Below are 16813 nucleotides of genomic sequence, written 5' to 3'. Positions count from 1 at the left end.
AATAGAAGGGGGTGTTTGAGCAATTCCCTTTTACTCCAGTCATTACAAGGAAGAAACAGACATTACACGAATTAATTGAAACTGTCCGCTACTTCAACAATTTCGTTTCTACTGATGAATCTCACGATCTCACACACCGAACTTTAACTTTGAAAAGCGCAAACCGGAAGTAATCAAGAAGTTAGCTACAAGATCCTGGCGTGCGTCTCAAAAAGTTTCCTCTGTTTATCTTTAGCTACCTCTTTAACCGTTTTCGTTAGTTAGATTGTTAGAATTCTCAAAATACCAAATGAACAGACACGTAGAGGATGATTCATATGAGATAGAGGAGCCAAGTGATGAAGAAAGAGCTGAAGACAGGTAAATATGGTTACATGTTTTGGCGTAAGCATTTGGCTAGGAGACTTAACGTAAGCTGGTGGGTGGTTCAATGCAAGCATGGTCGCTAGTGATGCTATCTACTAGTAGGCTAACGTGTCAATGTTAATGGTTTGGGTATTGTGTTAACATTATGTTACCTTGATTTGCTTTTAGGCCCTTAAAATGCAAGACTACTTGGACAAATCTGTGATGTAGGGTTGGGGTCAATTCCATTTCAAAAAGTGCCAATTGAAATCAATGATCTCAGTCCTCCATAAGTACTTTATTGTTGGGGCGCAAAAGTTGTGAGTGTTGTTCAAACAGGATATGACCAATTTAAAACTGTACATCATCAAGACATCCCTATGTTGTTGCTGTATTTCCAGCTCTGAGGATGAGCTGGAAGTGCTCTTGAACGGGACCTTGGATCAGAAGAAGAAACTCATCCGAGAATACCTCACTGGGGAGAGTGAGTCCTCCAGTGGGGATGAGTTTGAGAAAGAGATGGAGGCAGAGCTCAGCACCACCATTAAAACTATGGAGTGCAAATGGTTGCCCCTTACAGCATCAGCAGGTGGAATTTCCTTCTAGCATTATTTGTTATTATTTTTGTGGGGGATACTTGTCCAATTAGTATGCCTACCTATGCACAGCGTTCTGTTATGAATAGTGATAACACTTCAGCTGCTTTTACTGAATTTGTTGGCCATTTTATCTCAATAACATTGTACCGCTGTACTCATTGATGAGTGTCCATCTGTCCATCCCAGGGGAGACTTCGGGTACCAATGATAATGCTTCAACACCTGGGTTGCCAGAGCTTTATGACAATGTTTATTTTGACTCCGATTCAGAAGAGGAGGAAACGGCTCCAAGTAAGTGTGTAGCTCGGATTCATTGGTAAACCAAACTCTGTGACACCGAGGGACGGTTTCCTGGACGCAGATTAAGCTTAACCCTGGACTAGAAAGCTATTTCAATGGAGATTCTCCATCCAGCATGTTTTTAAGTTCACAACAGTCTTATTGTGTTGTACAGATACTGCAATAAAAAACAATAATTTGATCCTCTTCTGCAGGTAGTTCGTTGGGTAAGAAATGCAGGAAACAGCGATCCATCCCCACCAACGATGAACTACTGTACGACCCTGATGAGGATGACCGGGATCAGGTATGGGTGGACGCCAAGAGGAAGAGGTAAGCAATGTATCCACATAAAACAAACTGTTACAAAAGTGTTTTGGTGTGAAAGAGGTACCAGTGCATCAAGTCTGACACCAACAGGCTCTTGGCCAGCTTCTATCCCCAAGCAATACGACTGATAAATAGCTAACAAAATATCTACACGGACCGAGTTTACCTTGTATCTTTATTTCAGTATTTGCACTGTCTCTGCACACTCACAGGGCCCTATACACACACACACAGTCCAACAAACACTCACTCCATCATATCCTCATTCACACCTTTGTCTGTACATTATGCCTTGAATCTATTCTACCGCACCCTGAAACCTGCTCCTTTTACTCTCTGTTCCGAACGTACTAGACGACCAGTTCTTATAGCAGTTAGCCGTACCCTTATCCTACTCCTCCTTTGTTCCTCTGGTGATGTAGAGGTTAATTCGGGCCCTGCAGTGCCTAGCGCCACTCCCATTCCCGAGGCGCTCTCATTTTTTGACTTCTGTAACCGCCAAAACCTTGGTTTTATGCACGTTAACATTCACTGCTTCAGCACACTCGGCCAACCCGGATGTCCTAGCCATGTCTGAATCCTGGCTTAGGAAGGCCACCAAAAACCCTGAAATTTCCATCCCTAACTATAAAATTTTCCGAAAATATAAAACTGCCAAAGGGGGCGGAGTTAGCCTGCAGAGTTCTGTCTTACTATCCTGGTCTGTGCCCAAACAATTCAAGCTTCTACTTTTAAAAATCCACCTTTCCAGAAACAAGTCTCTCACCATTGCCACTTGCTATAGACCACCCCAGCTGTGCCCTGGACACCATATGTGAATTGATTTCCCCCCATCTATCTTCAGAGGTTGTGCTGTTAGGTGACCTAAACTGGGACATGCTTAACACCCCGGCCATCCTACAGTCTAAGCTTGATGCCCTCAATCTCACACAAATGATCAATTAACCTACCAGGTACAACCCCAAATATGTTAACACGGGCACCCTCATAGATATCATCCTAACCAACCTGCCCTCCAAATACACTTCTTCTGTCTTCAACCAGGATCTCAGCGATCACTGCCTCATTGCCTGCGTCCGTAATGGGTCTGCGGCCAAACGACCACCCCTCATCACTGTCAAACGCTCCCTAAAACACTTCAGCGAGCAGTTCTTTCTAATCGACCTGGCCCGGGTATCCTGGAAGGATATTGACCTCATTCTGTCAGTAGAGGATGCCTGGTTATTCTTTAAATGTTCTTTCCTTACCATCTTAAATAAGCATGCCCCATTCCATTTTTTTTTTATACCAGGAACAGATATAGCCCTTGGTTCACTCCAGAACTGACTGCCCTTGACCAGCACAAAAACATCCTGTGGCGTACTGCATTAGCATCGAATAGCACCCGCGATATGCAACTTTTCAGGGAAGTTAGGAAACAATATACACAGGCAGTTAGGAAAGAAAAGGCTAGCTTTTTCAAACAGAAATGTGCATCCTGTAGCACAAACTCCAAAAAGTTCTGGGACACTGTAAAGTCCATGGAGAATAAGAGCACCTCCTCCCAACTCCCCACTGCACTGAGGCTAGGAAACACTGTCACCAAAGATAAATCCACGATAATTGAGAATTTCAATGTCTTTTTCTACGGCTGGCTATGCTTTCCACCTGGCTACCCCTACCCCGGTCAACAGCCCTGCACCCCTCACAGCAACTTGCCCAAGCCTCCCCCATTTCTCCTTCACCCAAATCCAGATAGCTGATGTTCTGAAAGAGCTGCAAAATCTGGACCCGTACAAATCAGCCGGGCTAGACAATCTGGACCCTCTCGTTCAAAAATGATCAGCCGAAATTGTTGCAACCCCTATTACTAGCCTGTTCAACCTCTTTCGTATCGTCTGAGATCCCCAAAGATTGGAAAGCTGCCGTGGTTATCCCACTCTTCAAAGGGGGAGACACTCTAGACCCAAACTGCTACAGACCTATATCTATCCTACCCTGCCTTTCTAAAGTTTTTGAAAGCCAAGTTAACCAACAGATCACCGACCATTTAGAATCCCACCGTACCTTGTCCGCTATGCAATCTGGTTTCCGAGCTGATCATGGGTGCACCGCAGCAACGCTCAAGGTCCTAAGCAATATCATAACTAGAGGTTGTGCAATGTAACAGGAATATTTAGACTTATGGATGCCACTCGTTAGATAAAGTACGGAACGATTCCATATTTCACTGAAAGAATAAACGTCTTGTTTTTTTTAGATATTAATGACATAAGGCTCGTATTTCTGTGTGTTATCATGTTATAATTAAGTCTATGATTTGATAGAACAGTCTGACTGAGCGGTGGTAGGCAGCAGCAGGCTCGTGAGCATTAATTCAAACAGCACTTTTGTGCGTTTGCCAGCAGCTGTTTATGACTTCAAGCCTATCAACTCCCGAGATTAGGCTGGTGTAACCGATGTGAAATGGCTAGCTAGTTAGCGGGGTGCGCGCTAATAGCGTTTCAAACGTCACTCGCTCTGAGACATGGAGTGGTTGTTCCCCTTACTCTGCAAGGGCCGCGGCTTTTGTGGAGCGATGGGTAACGCTGCTTCGAGGGTGGCTGTTGTCGTTGTGTTCCTGGTTCGAGCCCAGGTAGGAGTGAGGAGTGGGACGGAAGCTATTACACTGGCAATACTAAAGTGCCTATAAGAACATCCAATTGTCAAAGGTATATGAAATACAAATGGTATAGAGAGAAATAGTCCTATAATTCCTATATTAACTACAACCTAAAACTTCTTACCTGGGAATATTGAAGACTCATGTTAAAAGGAACCACCAGCTTTCATATGTTCTCATGTTCTGAGCAAGGAACTTAAACTTTAGCTTTCTTACATGGCACACATTGCACTTTTACTTTCTTCTCCAACACTTTGTTTTTGCATTATTTAAACCAAATTGAACATGTTTCATTATTTACTTGAGGCTAAATTGATTTGATTGATGTATTATATTAAGTTCAAATAAGTGTTCATTCAGTATTGTTGTAATTGTCATTATTACAAATACATTTTAAAAAATCAGCCGATTAATCGGTATCGGCTTCTTTTTTTTTTGGGTCCTCCAAAAAATCGGTATTGGCGTTGAAAAATCATAATCGGTCGACCTCTAATCATAACCGCCGTCGATGAGAGACAATACTGTGCAGCTGTATTCATGGACCTGGCAAAGGCTTTCGACTCTGTCAATCACCACATTCTTATCGGCAGACTCAGCAGCCTTGGTTTCTCAAATGACTGCTTCGCCTGGTTCACCAACTACTTCTCAGACAGAGTTCAGTGTGTCAAATCGGAGGACCTGTTGTCCGGATCTCTGGCAGTCTCTATGGGGGTGCCACGGGGTTCAATTCTCGGGCCGACTCTTTTCTCGGTATACATCAATGATGTATCTTGTTGCTGGTGATTCTCTGATCTACCTCTACGCAGACAACACCATTCTGTATACTTCTGGCTCTTCTTTGGACACGGTTAACTAACCCCTAGATGAGCTTCAATGCCATACAACTCTCCTTCCGTGGCCTCAACTGCTCTTAAATTATGTTAAAACTAAATGCATGCTCTTTAACCGATCGCTTCCCGCTCGTTCAGCATCACTACTCTGGACGGTTCTGACTAGGAATATGTGGACAACTACAAATACCTAAGTGTTTGGTTAGACTGTAAACTCTCCTTCCAGACTCACATTAAGCATCTCCAATCCAAAATTAAATCTAGTATTGGCTTCCTATTTCGCAACAAAGCATCCTTCACTCATGCTGCCACACATACCATCGTAAACTGACTCTTCTGCCGATCCTCGACTTTGGGGATGTCATTTACAAAATAGCCTCACAATGCTCTACTCAGCAAATTGGATGCAGTCTGTCACAGTTCCATCCTTTTTGTCACAAAAGCTCCATATACTACCCACCACTGCGACCTGTATGCTCTAGTTGGCTGGCCCTCGCTTCATATTTGTAGACAAACCCACTGGCTCCAGGTCATCTAAGTCTTTGCTAGGTAAAGCCCCACCTTATCTCAGCTCACTGGTCACCATAGCAGCACCCACCTGTAGCACGTGTTCCAGCAGGTATATTTCATTCGTCACCCACAAAGCCAATTCCTCCTTTGGCTGTCTTTCCTTCAAGTTCTCTGCTGCCAATGACTGGAACGAATTGCAAAAATCAGTGAAGTTGGAGACTCATATCTCCCTCACTAACTTTAGGCACCAGCTGTCAGAGCAGCTCACAGATCATTGCACCTGTGCATAGCTCATCTGTAAAAAGCCCATCCAACTACCTCACCCCCCATACTGTTATTTTATTTATCTTGCTCCTTTGCACCCCAGTATCTCTACTTGCATATTCATCTTCTGCACATCTTTCACTCCAGTGTTTAATTGCTAAATTGTAATTATTTCACCACTATGGCCCATTTATTGCCTTACCTCATTTGCACACACTGTATAAATACTTTTTCTATTGTGTTATTGACTGTATATTTGTTATTCCATGTTTAACTCTGTGTTGTTGTTTGTCACACTGCTTTGCTTTATCTTGGCCAGGTCGCAGTTGTAAATGAGAACTTGTTCTCAACTAGCCTACCTGGTTAAATAAAGGTGTGGGAGAGAAACAATAAAAATTAACACACATTTATACTGACTCTGCACATGCAAGCTGCTGCTACTCTGTTTATCTTATATCCTGTTGCCTAGTCACCTTACCCCTATACATATTTACCTCCATCACTCCAGTATCCCTGCACATGTAAATATGGTATTGGAACTGAGCAAACTATATATTTCCTGTATTAGGGTTAGGGTTGCACATGAGGCCTCATCTTCACTGTCACCTTCCAACCTTGTTGAGGATGGCTCGTTGCCCGGGTGGTCACCAACTTTTCAACCCTTGTATTGGTCAGTCTGTTGCGTGCTTTGGTGTGTGTCTTCCCAAACAAGGACCAGTTGCGCTCTGAGGCGGCCGAAGTTTGTGGGATTTGGAGGATGATGGAGGCCACAGGGGAAAGAGCCTCGGATCCACAAAGTCCCTTCCACCAGGTGGCTGATGAGATATGTTGGCACGACTGCCATATTGCATCTCCATCCATCTCCATGCATCAACTCCTTTGGATAAATGTTTTGAAATGAATGATGTATGGAAACGGGTGAATTAAAAAAAATCAGTTAGCAGGCTCAAGCAAGCTAAAACTCACATGGTAGCAAAAACAAACTAGCATAAATTGTTAACGAGTTAGAAATGATTTACACACACTTTGCTGTAGGCTACTATTTACTAGTTAACAAAAAAATCATGTATGTCATATAAAATATATTTACCCCGTCCAGTATTGTAATCAAAACTTACCAGAAAGGATGTGGTCCTTGGCTCAGACATTGTAGTAGTGTGGGCTCAATAGCGTCTCATTAGTGTGCAAGATCTTGAGAATCAGCTGTACATGTGATGGAAGAGTGCACTGCACATGTGATGGAAGAATGCACTGTTCATGCAGAGGGTTCACTGTTATAAGCTAACTTTTTTTGATGAATTTAAGCATGGAAAAATTCTGGAAAAATTCCAACCCTTTGCAACCCTATATAGTATGCTTGCTTACTTTATTGTGTATTTCTTGTGTTTCTTTTGTTTTTTTCTAGTAAAACATTTTTGATTATTGAATTATTGGGCTTTGAGTTTGCAAGAGAGTCATTTCACTGTACTTGTGCATGTGACATAAAAATCAACAAAATAACCAGGTGAAGGTTTAAAGAAAATCTAAATATTTAGGGTCGGTTTCCCGAACCCAGATTAGGAAAGCATGCTTGGAGAATCTCCTTTGAACATGCTTTTCAGTTCACGAGTAGGGTTGGTTTTGGTCACAGATGTCAATTATGTTCCCCTGTTTGATCAGGTACAATGAAAAGAGAAGATTGCCATCTTCAATGAACAGAAGAGGGCAGTCCCAGGGGCTTCCAAGCAGCGATGCTGTCCTTAACTGCCCAGCATGCATGACCATGCTGTGCCTCGACTGCCAAAGGTAAGAAATTAAGTCTTGTAGATTAATTTGGCCGTGAATATTGTCTTTAATCGAAATAGAAGAAACATTTCATTTGTCTGAGTTTTTTTTTTGTCTACAGGCATCACAAATACAGGACCCAATACAGAGCCATGTTTGTCATGAACTGCACAGTAAACAAAGAGGAGATTTTACGGTACAAAACACTCAACGAGAACAATCTGAGGAACAGAAAGAGGAAAGGGCGTCAACCAGAGCCAACAACGGCAATTGAAGCCACAGATTCAGGAGTGGTGGTGGGTGGAGAGATCTACCATCCTGTCCAGTGCACAGAGTGCTCCACTGAGGTGGCAGTGCTCGATAAGGATGAGGTCTACCACTTTTTTAACATCCTCGCCAGCCACTGCTAAAATGACTGTTGCTGTGACCTTTGATATCTCTGTTAAAACATTTGTTACCTGAATGCACATGCCAACATATTTTTTGTGTTATAATTGCCAGAAGGCACATGCCAACATATTTTTCTGTTATAAGACAGGTGTGTATTTTGTAAAGGTATGCTGTACAGCCACTGTCCTCCGTTATATTAAGTTTACCCCTATGGTATTAATTGTATTTTTCTTGGTATTTTTATATATATATTATTTTTTTGTGTGTGGGTGCAACAAATCTTATTTTGTTTTTCTGAAGTTGGACCTGGCTACGATAGATATTTGGTCATTAGTACATATCAAAATAAAATGTTTTTAATATTTTGTAGCTAAACTCTCTTACAGAACTTTCCTCTGATTGTATTACTAGAAATAATAAGAAAAAAAAACATACATTTGAGTTTATTGCAATGAGCAAAAATGTAAAGGGAATATTTCAACCCAATGTCATTGAATCATGTAAACTAGATCTTAGTTGTAGCATATGATTTGGCAGAAAGAGATTTGGTTCAGATTTATCCTAAAAGTTTTATCCAAAAGCAAGGAGGGACCAAATATGAAGGGGCCACCGCATGGGGACATTACTGGTCCCCAGTGGGCTTAAATTAGCACCAAAGATGGAAAGTACAATCTCCATTTCTTTGGTAGCAGTGTATTTTATAGAATAAGCTTTTCTTTTGAAATCCGAGGAGTCAGTACAGGAAAGGAAGTGGGAACTCCCCTTTACGCGTCGTTTTTCATGGAATTCGTGATTGGTTGACAAAGAAAAACGTGTGATTAAACGTCATTGTCACCAGGAACTAATCGGCGATCATTAAAAAGAAGAGAGAATACGACGTAAAGTTATGGCGTTTGAAGATGTCTGGAAGAAAATCTCCTGGTTGTATTACCAGTATATTCTCGTCACGGCTTTATACATGTTGGAACCTTGGGAGAGAGCAATCTTCAGTATCCTTTTTGGGTCGAGAATGGTTCGAAAATAACTCGTCTACCTGGGTATCTTAGCTTGAGATAGGCACGGTGTTGTAGTTCATTACCTTACGTAGTCGACTGAACTCAACGTTTTGCAATGTAGTTGACCGGGGACTAGTATGGTAAATCTTAGCGTTTAGTCGGCTACACCTTGCGCTATAATTTCGAGTCGTTACAAAGTAATAAACAATTACTGCTGATGGACAACCGTACTAGTCCGTCCTAGGACAGTGTAGTGTGGTGAAATTGGTCGAATTTTTACAGCCAGGTAGTAGGGCCTTGTCGCACCTGTAAAAAGCGTGTTTGCGCAACTCTCGCGAAATGTGGAACTCTGGTCCCCATCTGTATTTAAAATATTAATTACATTTGCTTTATCTGGCATAAGAAGTGAATGTGTTGGCCAAATATTTTTTATAACTAACCCACGATAGACCGCAGTTTGTCGTTTCCAATATCAACAAATTAATCATAGTAGGCAAAACAACCAAGGAGTTATTTGCATGTATTTACATATTTTGTTTATGGAACGGCTGAAGTGCGCGTGTGCAATAACCAGTAGTGTGTGCCACAGAAAGTATTTGACTGATGTGTGCTACAGAAATTATTTGACTCAAGCCACAAAATTAAGGGAAATCCACCCCTCTAATTTCCTTAATTTTGTGGCTAAAGGAAATTAGAAGGGGGGGGGGGGGGGGAATTTAATCAGGCCAGAAAATAGCCTTGCCGAAATCCCCCCACCCCCTTTTCTAATTTCCTTCATTTTGTGGCTAGAGTCAAATACTTTCTGTGGCACACACTACTGGTCAACATGAGCTACCAAAATGAGGAGGGGGGGGGATTTTGGCAGGCAAGGTAGCCTTGCCGAACCCCCCCTAATTTCCTTAATTTTGTAGCTAGAGTCAAGTACTTTCTGTGGCACACATCAGAGTCAAATACTTTCTATAGAACAATAGAACAAACTTCACATCAGGATAGGCAACTGAAATTAATAATTAATTTATGTGTGTTATATTAAACACAGAGGGAGTAAAATGTAGGCAAACAATAAACATTTCAGAACAACTACTAGTCGAATAAAACATGGGAGAGATGATGAATTTTGGCAAAATATTTATTTATATACTAATACACTTGAAACAAATAGCCAAACTGAAAACTGCAGACATCACTAGTGCCTCCCCGTGATCAAACTGACATAAAAAATCGAATGAAACGCAGCTTGAACAGAAATCTCAACTAGCAAGCAAGTTGCAGCAATGAAGAATTGAGTGCGTACGAGTTTACGCGAAGGGGGGAGCTTTTCGGCACGACACCGGCCATTGGGCTTCCTCTCTGCATATTTGGTAGTGAGTGGAAACGTCAACCAGATGCTTCACACTTATACATCCCGTGAAATATCAGTGTCATTGTTCTATCTGTGTGTAGACTGATAGTTATATCAAGTAAGTTGGAAACTGGTATACATTTTTTTTTTTTAAGGCAAGATATGACTATCCAGAAATTTGTGAAGACATCACACTAGTAAATGATCTGATGACTGAAGAATTATACATTAGCCTGCCAGTGCCTACCCATTTGTATTGGTCCTAGTTGTAAGACTAAAATGAAATGTACACTGAGTGTACAAAACATTAGGAACACTTGCTCTTTCCATGAAAGACTAACCAGGTGAATCCAGATGAAAGCTATGATCCCTTATTGATGTTGCTTGTTAATCCTTAAATCCATTGATGCACCCAATCTAAGAAATGTAATCAAAAAATCCCCATCAAAATCCGTCGGTGTAAACTAGGGATATGTTTTTTTGTTGCATAGGCTGTGTCTCAATGCACAGCATCCGCCTATAGGGGTCTAAACAGAAAACACAAACGGAGCCGACGGAGCATAGCACAGTGTCGCAATGTATTTTTCCTCACAAAAGGGGCGGCTCCTTGTAATGCGCACCGACAGTCGAGTACTTCTGTGCCACATGAATATTGGAACTCACTGTATCGTCCCTTCCATAGCCGTGGGGGCAGTGTTGTGTAGGCAATGAAGCTTGATCTATAGGCTATGCGTCAAAGTACCCTATTTTGCATCGATAAGCAAATATAATCTAAGTGACTGTTCAAACAATAAACCAAACAACATTGTAGTCTTATTAAAATCTCCACCAAAATGTTTTTGGGTTAGAAGTAATAACTAGTGTACAGGCGACTGAAGCTAGCCATGTGCTATTTTCTCCATTACCAAAACATGACATATTTGTAGCAGATATAGGAATTAAAAAATGAGCATTAATACACGGGCACCATATCAAACTGAGATAATGTTTAGGTTACACCGGCATGTATAAGAATATTTGCCAGGCATATTTGGGGCTCCCGAGTGGCGCAGCGGTCTAAGGCACTGCATCTCAGTGCTAGAGGTGTCACTACAGACCCTGATTCGATTCCAGGCTATATCACAACCGCACATGATTGGGAGTCCCATAGGGCGGTGCACAATTGGCCCAGCGTCTTCCGGGTTAGGCCGTCATTGTAAATAAGAATTTGTTCTTATCTGGCTTGCCTAGTTAAATAATAAATATAAATCTGATCATTTCACATGGAGATGCTGAAAATCCACTTCACTCAGTGTAGATGAAGGGGAGGAGACAGGTTAAATAAGGATTTTCAAGCCCTGGGACAATTGAGATATGGATTATGTATGGGTGCCATTCAGAGGGTGAATGGGCAAGACAAGTGTGCCTTTGAACAGGGTATGTTGCACCAGTTTGAGTGTGTCAAGAACTGCAACACTGCTGGGTTTTTCACTCTCAACAGTTTCCCGTTTGTAACAAGAATGATCCACCACCCAAAGGACATCCAGCCAACTTGGCACAACTGTAGGACGCATTGTAGTCAACATGGACCAGCATTCCTGTGGAACACTTTCAACACTTTGTAGAGTCCATGCCCCAATGAATTGAGGCTGTTCTGAGGGCAGAAGGAGGTGCAACTCAATATAAGGAAGGTGTACCATATTTAGCTTACCTGTGGCTTGCTTTGTTTTACTAAAGGTCTAGGCTGCGTTTCAAACACAAAAGACACCCTCGTCCACTTACCCTTACGCCCTTGGGAGAACCCTGTGGCCATCTTTGTCGTCGGTCCAAATGATTGGACAAGCAAGGGAAGTTGGCAACATAAGCCCCTCAGCCCTCATTTTTGATTGAGTTTGCGAGTGTACAATTATGTTCACTCCGGGGCCTGAAATACCCCATAATTCAATTTGCGATGATTGTACATCTGCTAAGAAAAGTCAGCCAAAGCTTAAAACCAACATTAATATGGAGAAGTCAACATAAGTGTAAGTAAAAACAAATGTAAATAAGTTAGAAATTGTGCTACTAATGCACATGACGGCTCAAACACGTATCATAAAAGTATATTTTTTTTGTTTGGTTGGCTTTTGGAAACGTTAGCTTGTCCATAGAACTTTCCCTGACATCACACTTATACATTGTTATTTCCAATATACCTGATATAGTCGGATGGCTAGGATTCGATGTCTTCGGTGCGTTGTCTTCTAGCCAAGATATGAAATGCAATCATAATTGACTGTAGCACATATAAAGCACACACAACAACTACCGGTGGTTCCATGATGACTGAAAAAACAACCGTGGGACGAACAAGTGACACATTTCCGGGCAAGAGTGGTCCACTTAATTTGAGGGCTGTTTGGAATGCAGCCCTAGTCAATAATAGTTATAAGTATTGGTACATTTCCTTAACCTTTCTCTCAGACTCCATCCTGATATCTGTAGCAGGGATGGCTGTGTACACTGGCTACGTGTTCATGCCTCAGCACATCATGGCCATACTACAGTACTTTGAGATGGTTCAATGACACGAGTTGTACCCAAGCCTGGGTGTGCCTGTGACTGCTGTCACCATGGAATTAGAATGAATTCTCATTTTAATTTTATGGCTGTCACCTGGACCTGGAGGACAGACGGGGAGAGAGAGAACAAGGATCTCATTCCATTTCCTGGAACTATTTTTTTCTGTGCTTGTCATCATGGAAACATGAACAGTGTTCTTGGACAGGGTGGGGGGGGAGTACAGAGAGGAGTCCACTGGCACGTCTGATGTTCTAGGACATTAAACCATTGTTGTCTTACTGAGTTGCTTTGCAGTTTGCACAGCAAATGTAACGGTTTTGTTGTTTCCTATTGCACAGATATACACAGTTATTAATCACTGTACCTTTTTATAAATCGCTTTTTATGACATTCTAAATCCCTCCTGCAATTGTGATTAGAATTTTTTTTCCCGGGGTGGCATATTTTATCACATATTCGTATATACGATTGTATACATATCTGTAAAACTTTCGATTTGATATGTTGGTTTGCAAAAATGTTATATTTGTTATGAAACTAACTGAGCAGTCTCAGGATGGAAAGCCACGTTTTGGGGGCATTGCTGAAGCTAACTGTGACATTATCTTTTCTTTAATATATGTAACAAAAATGACCAAATGTCTGTATTCTAAATCTCAAACATTTTTTTTTATTTTAAACGTTAATGTTTCTGAAGTGTCATTGCTGTTGACACATGCTCTAAAATAAATCTCTTTCGTGTGGAGAATTTTGAGGCTCCAACTTGTTTTGCCATTTCCTATACATCTAGAAAGGTCTTGAGTAAGAAATGAGTATAGTTAATTAACATCCTAAGAAATGGAATACAGTACTTGTTACTCTGTTACTCTGCTTTGGAAGAAGCAAGTGGTAAGAGCTTTGCGGTTAGAGAGGCGAGCCAGCAACCGGACGGGAAATATTGGAAGGGAAGTGAGCTAGCAACCAGAGGGTTGCGGATATATAATCCTAGATGCCATTGCCTGCTGTTGTGCCCTTGAGTAAGGCACTTAACCCCCCCACAACAACAACAGCTCCCAGTGTGGCAGCCCCCCCGGACCTCTCCAAAACATGTATGTGTGTCTTTTGGAGGGGTTAAAAGGGGAAGTCAAATTTCAGTTAGTCCATGTGTGGAATTGACCATTAAAGTGATCTTCATCTTGTTTAAATAAAGATTTAGTGTTGTGTCACATAAAAATCTTATCTGGTTTGTGTGAAAGATAACATCATGAATGATGTGAAGGCAATGACATAACTATTTAAAATATTTCCTCATGCCTAGCTTGCCACTCAGTTGTCAATCAAAAGGTCGGTGGGAGTGGCTGTAATAAGGAATAACCAATGGCCAAATTCAACACACTGACTGGCACAGGCTCGAAATTAAAATAGCAGCTGCTTACTTTTTAAGCTTGGGGGTGATGATGTTCTCACGTACACACTGCACGTTGCCTGGAGTTTGTACTGCTCCTCTCAGGTCTAGTGTAAATAAAGTGCTCAGCCCGCCAGCGTTGCAACTAGAATTAAGCTCCCTGTGAGCTGAAGCAACAGTTCAGCTGTTGGTGAGGGAGGGAGACTTGTGGAAAACAAAACCTGTTCACCCTTCACATCACTCTCTTGGGTCGTGTTCAGTATAGGGAGAAAACTATTTCGAAACCGAGAGGTACTGCCTGAACTTGTACAATAAGAACACAGCTTTTTGTGTTCTGTTGTGAAACGTTTTGCTATGGTGTGCCCTACTGGGCACAACCCTGTTCAGTTCCTTCTCAGAAAAATCCATCCTGACTTGCTTTCAACTTTCAATTCTTGGCCAGAGCCTTAAAGTGTGTATGTATCCTATAAGGTTGTGCTCAGACTGTCTTAGTCATGTAGGCTACAGTAGGCTATGGATATGTACAACATATTATTCTATTCTAAGTGCCCAAATGACCTATGCTCCATTCATTCTGTTATCAATTATCTGTTGGATGTTTCCTCCACTTTATTTTGCTTGTTGACTGTTTATCATATGAAATCTGAGAGACAAACTAACACCTAAATCTATATTCCTTCCATAGGTCTACAATGACGACAAATGAAGTTAATATATCTTTTGAAAATATTTCACTGTTTAATACTCGGTGACACAACACCCAGCAAGAAGTACCAGCTTGCCAAATCAAGTTTATAAAGCAGGACTCTTGTAAATCTCTGCAGTGGGTAGTCTCACGTAGGCTAGGCATGCATTTCTCAGAAATCACAGACAGTATTCTTTCTGTCTGCTCAGAAAAATGTAGGGGATCTGTTGGCCTGTCTGTCAAACGTATATATGTTTATTATCTACATCAGGTTTCGGATGGTTGTACATTTTAATTTATATAGTGATTGAATGCAAAACTTAAGAAACAGAGATTTCATCCATAGCACTGCAGTTTAAAACAAATTTTCAGGAATGAAAATATGTTATGAGAGTTTGTCAAATCATCCTCAGTCTTTTTCAAGTTTTCTGTTTAGTTGTTTTATTGTATAAATAGCCTCCAAATATAATATTGCATTTATAAGGCCTCTTACAATTTATACATAATTCTATATTGTGAGCTTTAATGAGGAATACATTTATCACATCTGAATATAAGAAATTAAACACATTTTTAGAACCAAGGCAGTTCAGGTCCAAAATCACTTCTGATAAGAGTTATGTTATTAATCCATGATCATGTGCACTGTTCTTTAAATGGCTCTTATGATTAGGGAGGTGAAATTAAATCTGCTTTACAATTAAGATTATAAAATCAAAGTTCACATAGGCTATTGTCTCTCTCCCTGCGCATATTTGGTAGCCAAATGTATGTCTTTATGGTTGAATAAGAATCACTGTTATAATCATTGGCCAGTACAGAGAATTAAGTAAAACCACAAGTCCAAATCCCTACCTCCATCCATGGCTAATTTAGGAAAGGGACCATTTTAGCTAGCTAGCCACCAAGGACAACAACAAAACGAGATGCAACAATTCAAGTTTATTCTGTCAATGAGGTTTGGCTTTTGATATGATTGGTGTGAAGACAAATCCAAACTGGCTTCCCCTTGACACTTTTTTTGTTGTCCACCAGGACCATTCACAGTTGAGCTCACTCAGATTAGTTTAACACTGATTGGCTATTATTATTATTGATTTATTTTTACCAAGGGAGGCCAAATGCTCGCTGGCTTCCGTTGCATTCAATGCTACGGGCGGCAACAATGTTATACTCTTTTTGACCAGACAGCATCAGATAGATGGGCTACACATACGCTCGGATGCTTTCTCCGGTAAGATACATTCAGCCTCTTGAAAATTTGGTACGTTTTTGGGGAAACCTGGCTTCCCTTGGCATCCATAAATACACACCACTGGTTATGAATTGCAATTCATACAATGTTACAAATTTGCAATATGTGTTATATGTAAATATTCAAATTTGTTGTGGCTAATGTTAGCTAGGTGGTTAACACTAACGTTATCTTGGTGGCTAACATTAGCTAGGGGTTCAGGGTTAACGTTAGGAGTTAGGTTAAAGGGTTAAGGTTAGGGTTAGGGGAAAGTTAAGTAGTTGCAAAAAAGTCCCTAAAAAGTAGTAAGTAGTTGCAAAGTTGCTATTTAGGTAAAATCCTAAAGTTGTCCGTGATGAGATTCAAACACACACCCTTTGGGTTGCTAAGATGTTTGTGTTATATGCCCACCCATTCACCTCGACCAACCACCCTCCTTCCGTTTTTGCCTTAAGTAACCTGTTTTATGTAACATTACCAAACATAACACAGCATATTAATTTGAGAGTCCCGGATTTCCGTTTACTATGTTACTTCTAGTCTATGAGAACAGGCTGTTCATGTAGACTAGTGTCTACAAATGAATGTGATATTTGAGACTCTCTCACACATTTGTGTTCCGTTTGTGTGTGATATGGCTGTAGGAGGGATGTTTATTTCAACATTATAAAGATGCACGT

General features: G+C 41.1%; 1 protein-coding gene and 1 long non-coding RNA gene across 2 annotated transcripts; both read left to right on the top strand.

Moving 5' to 3' along the window:
• The first annotated feature begins 171 nt into the window (after positions 1–171).
• Positions 172–8327, top strand: LOC139383668 (E2F-associated phosphoprotein-like). The gene is made up of 6 exons (XM_071128202.1): positions 172–360; positions 747–934; positions 1131–1235; positions 1439–1556; positions 7458–7583; positions 7684–8327. Exons 1-6 carry the CDS (start codon positions 290–292, stop codon positions 7970–7972), a joined length of 897 nt encoding a protein of 298 aa, XP_070984303.1. The 5' UTR covers positions 172–289; the 3' UTR covers positions 7973–8327.
• A 466-nt stretch (positions 8328–8793) lies between these two features.
• LOC139384072 (uncharacterized) lies at positions 8794–13491 on the top strand. Its single transcript, XR_011628812.1, has 2 exons — positions 8794–8941; positions 12732–13491. It is a non-coding gene; the product is annotated as an uncharacterized lncRNA (long non-coding RNA).
• The last annotated feature ends 3322 nt before the right edge of the window (positions 13492–16813 follow it).

The sequence above is a fragment of the Oncorhynchus clarkii genome, chromosome 25, assembly GCF_045791955.1.
Source record: "Oncorhynchus clarkii lewisi isolate Uvic-CL-2024 chromosome 25, UVic_Ocla_1.0, whole genome shotgun sequence".
Classification (NCBI taxonomy): domain Eukaryota; kingdom Metazoa; phylum Chordata; class Actinopteri; order Salmoniformes; family Salmonidae; genus Oncorhynchus; species Oncorhynchus clarkii.
This window is presented reverse-complemented; position numbering and strand designations above follow the sequence as displayed.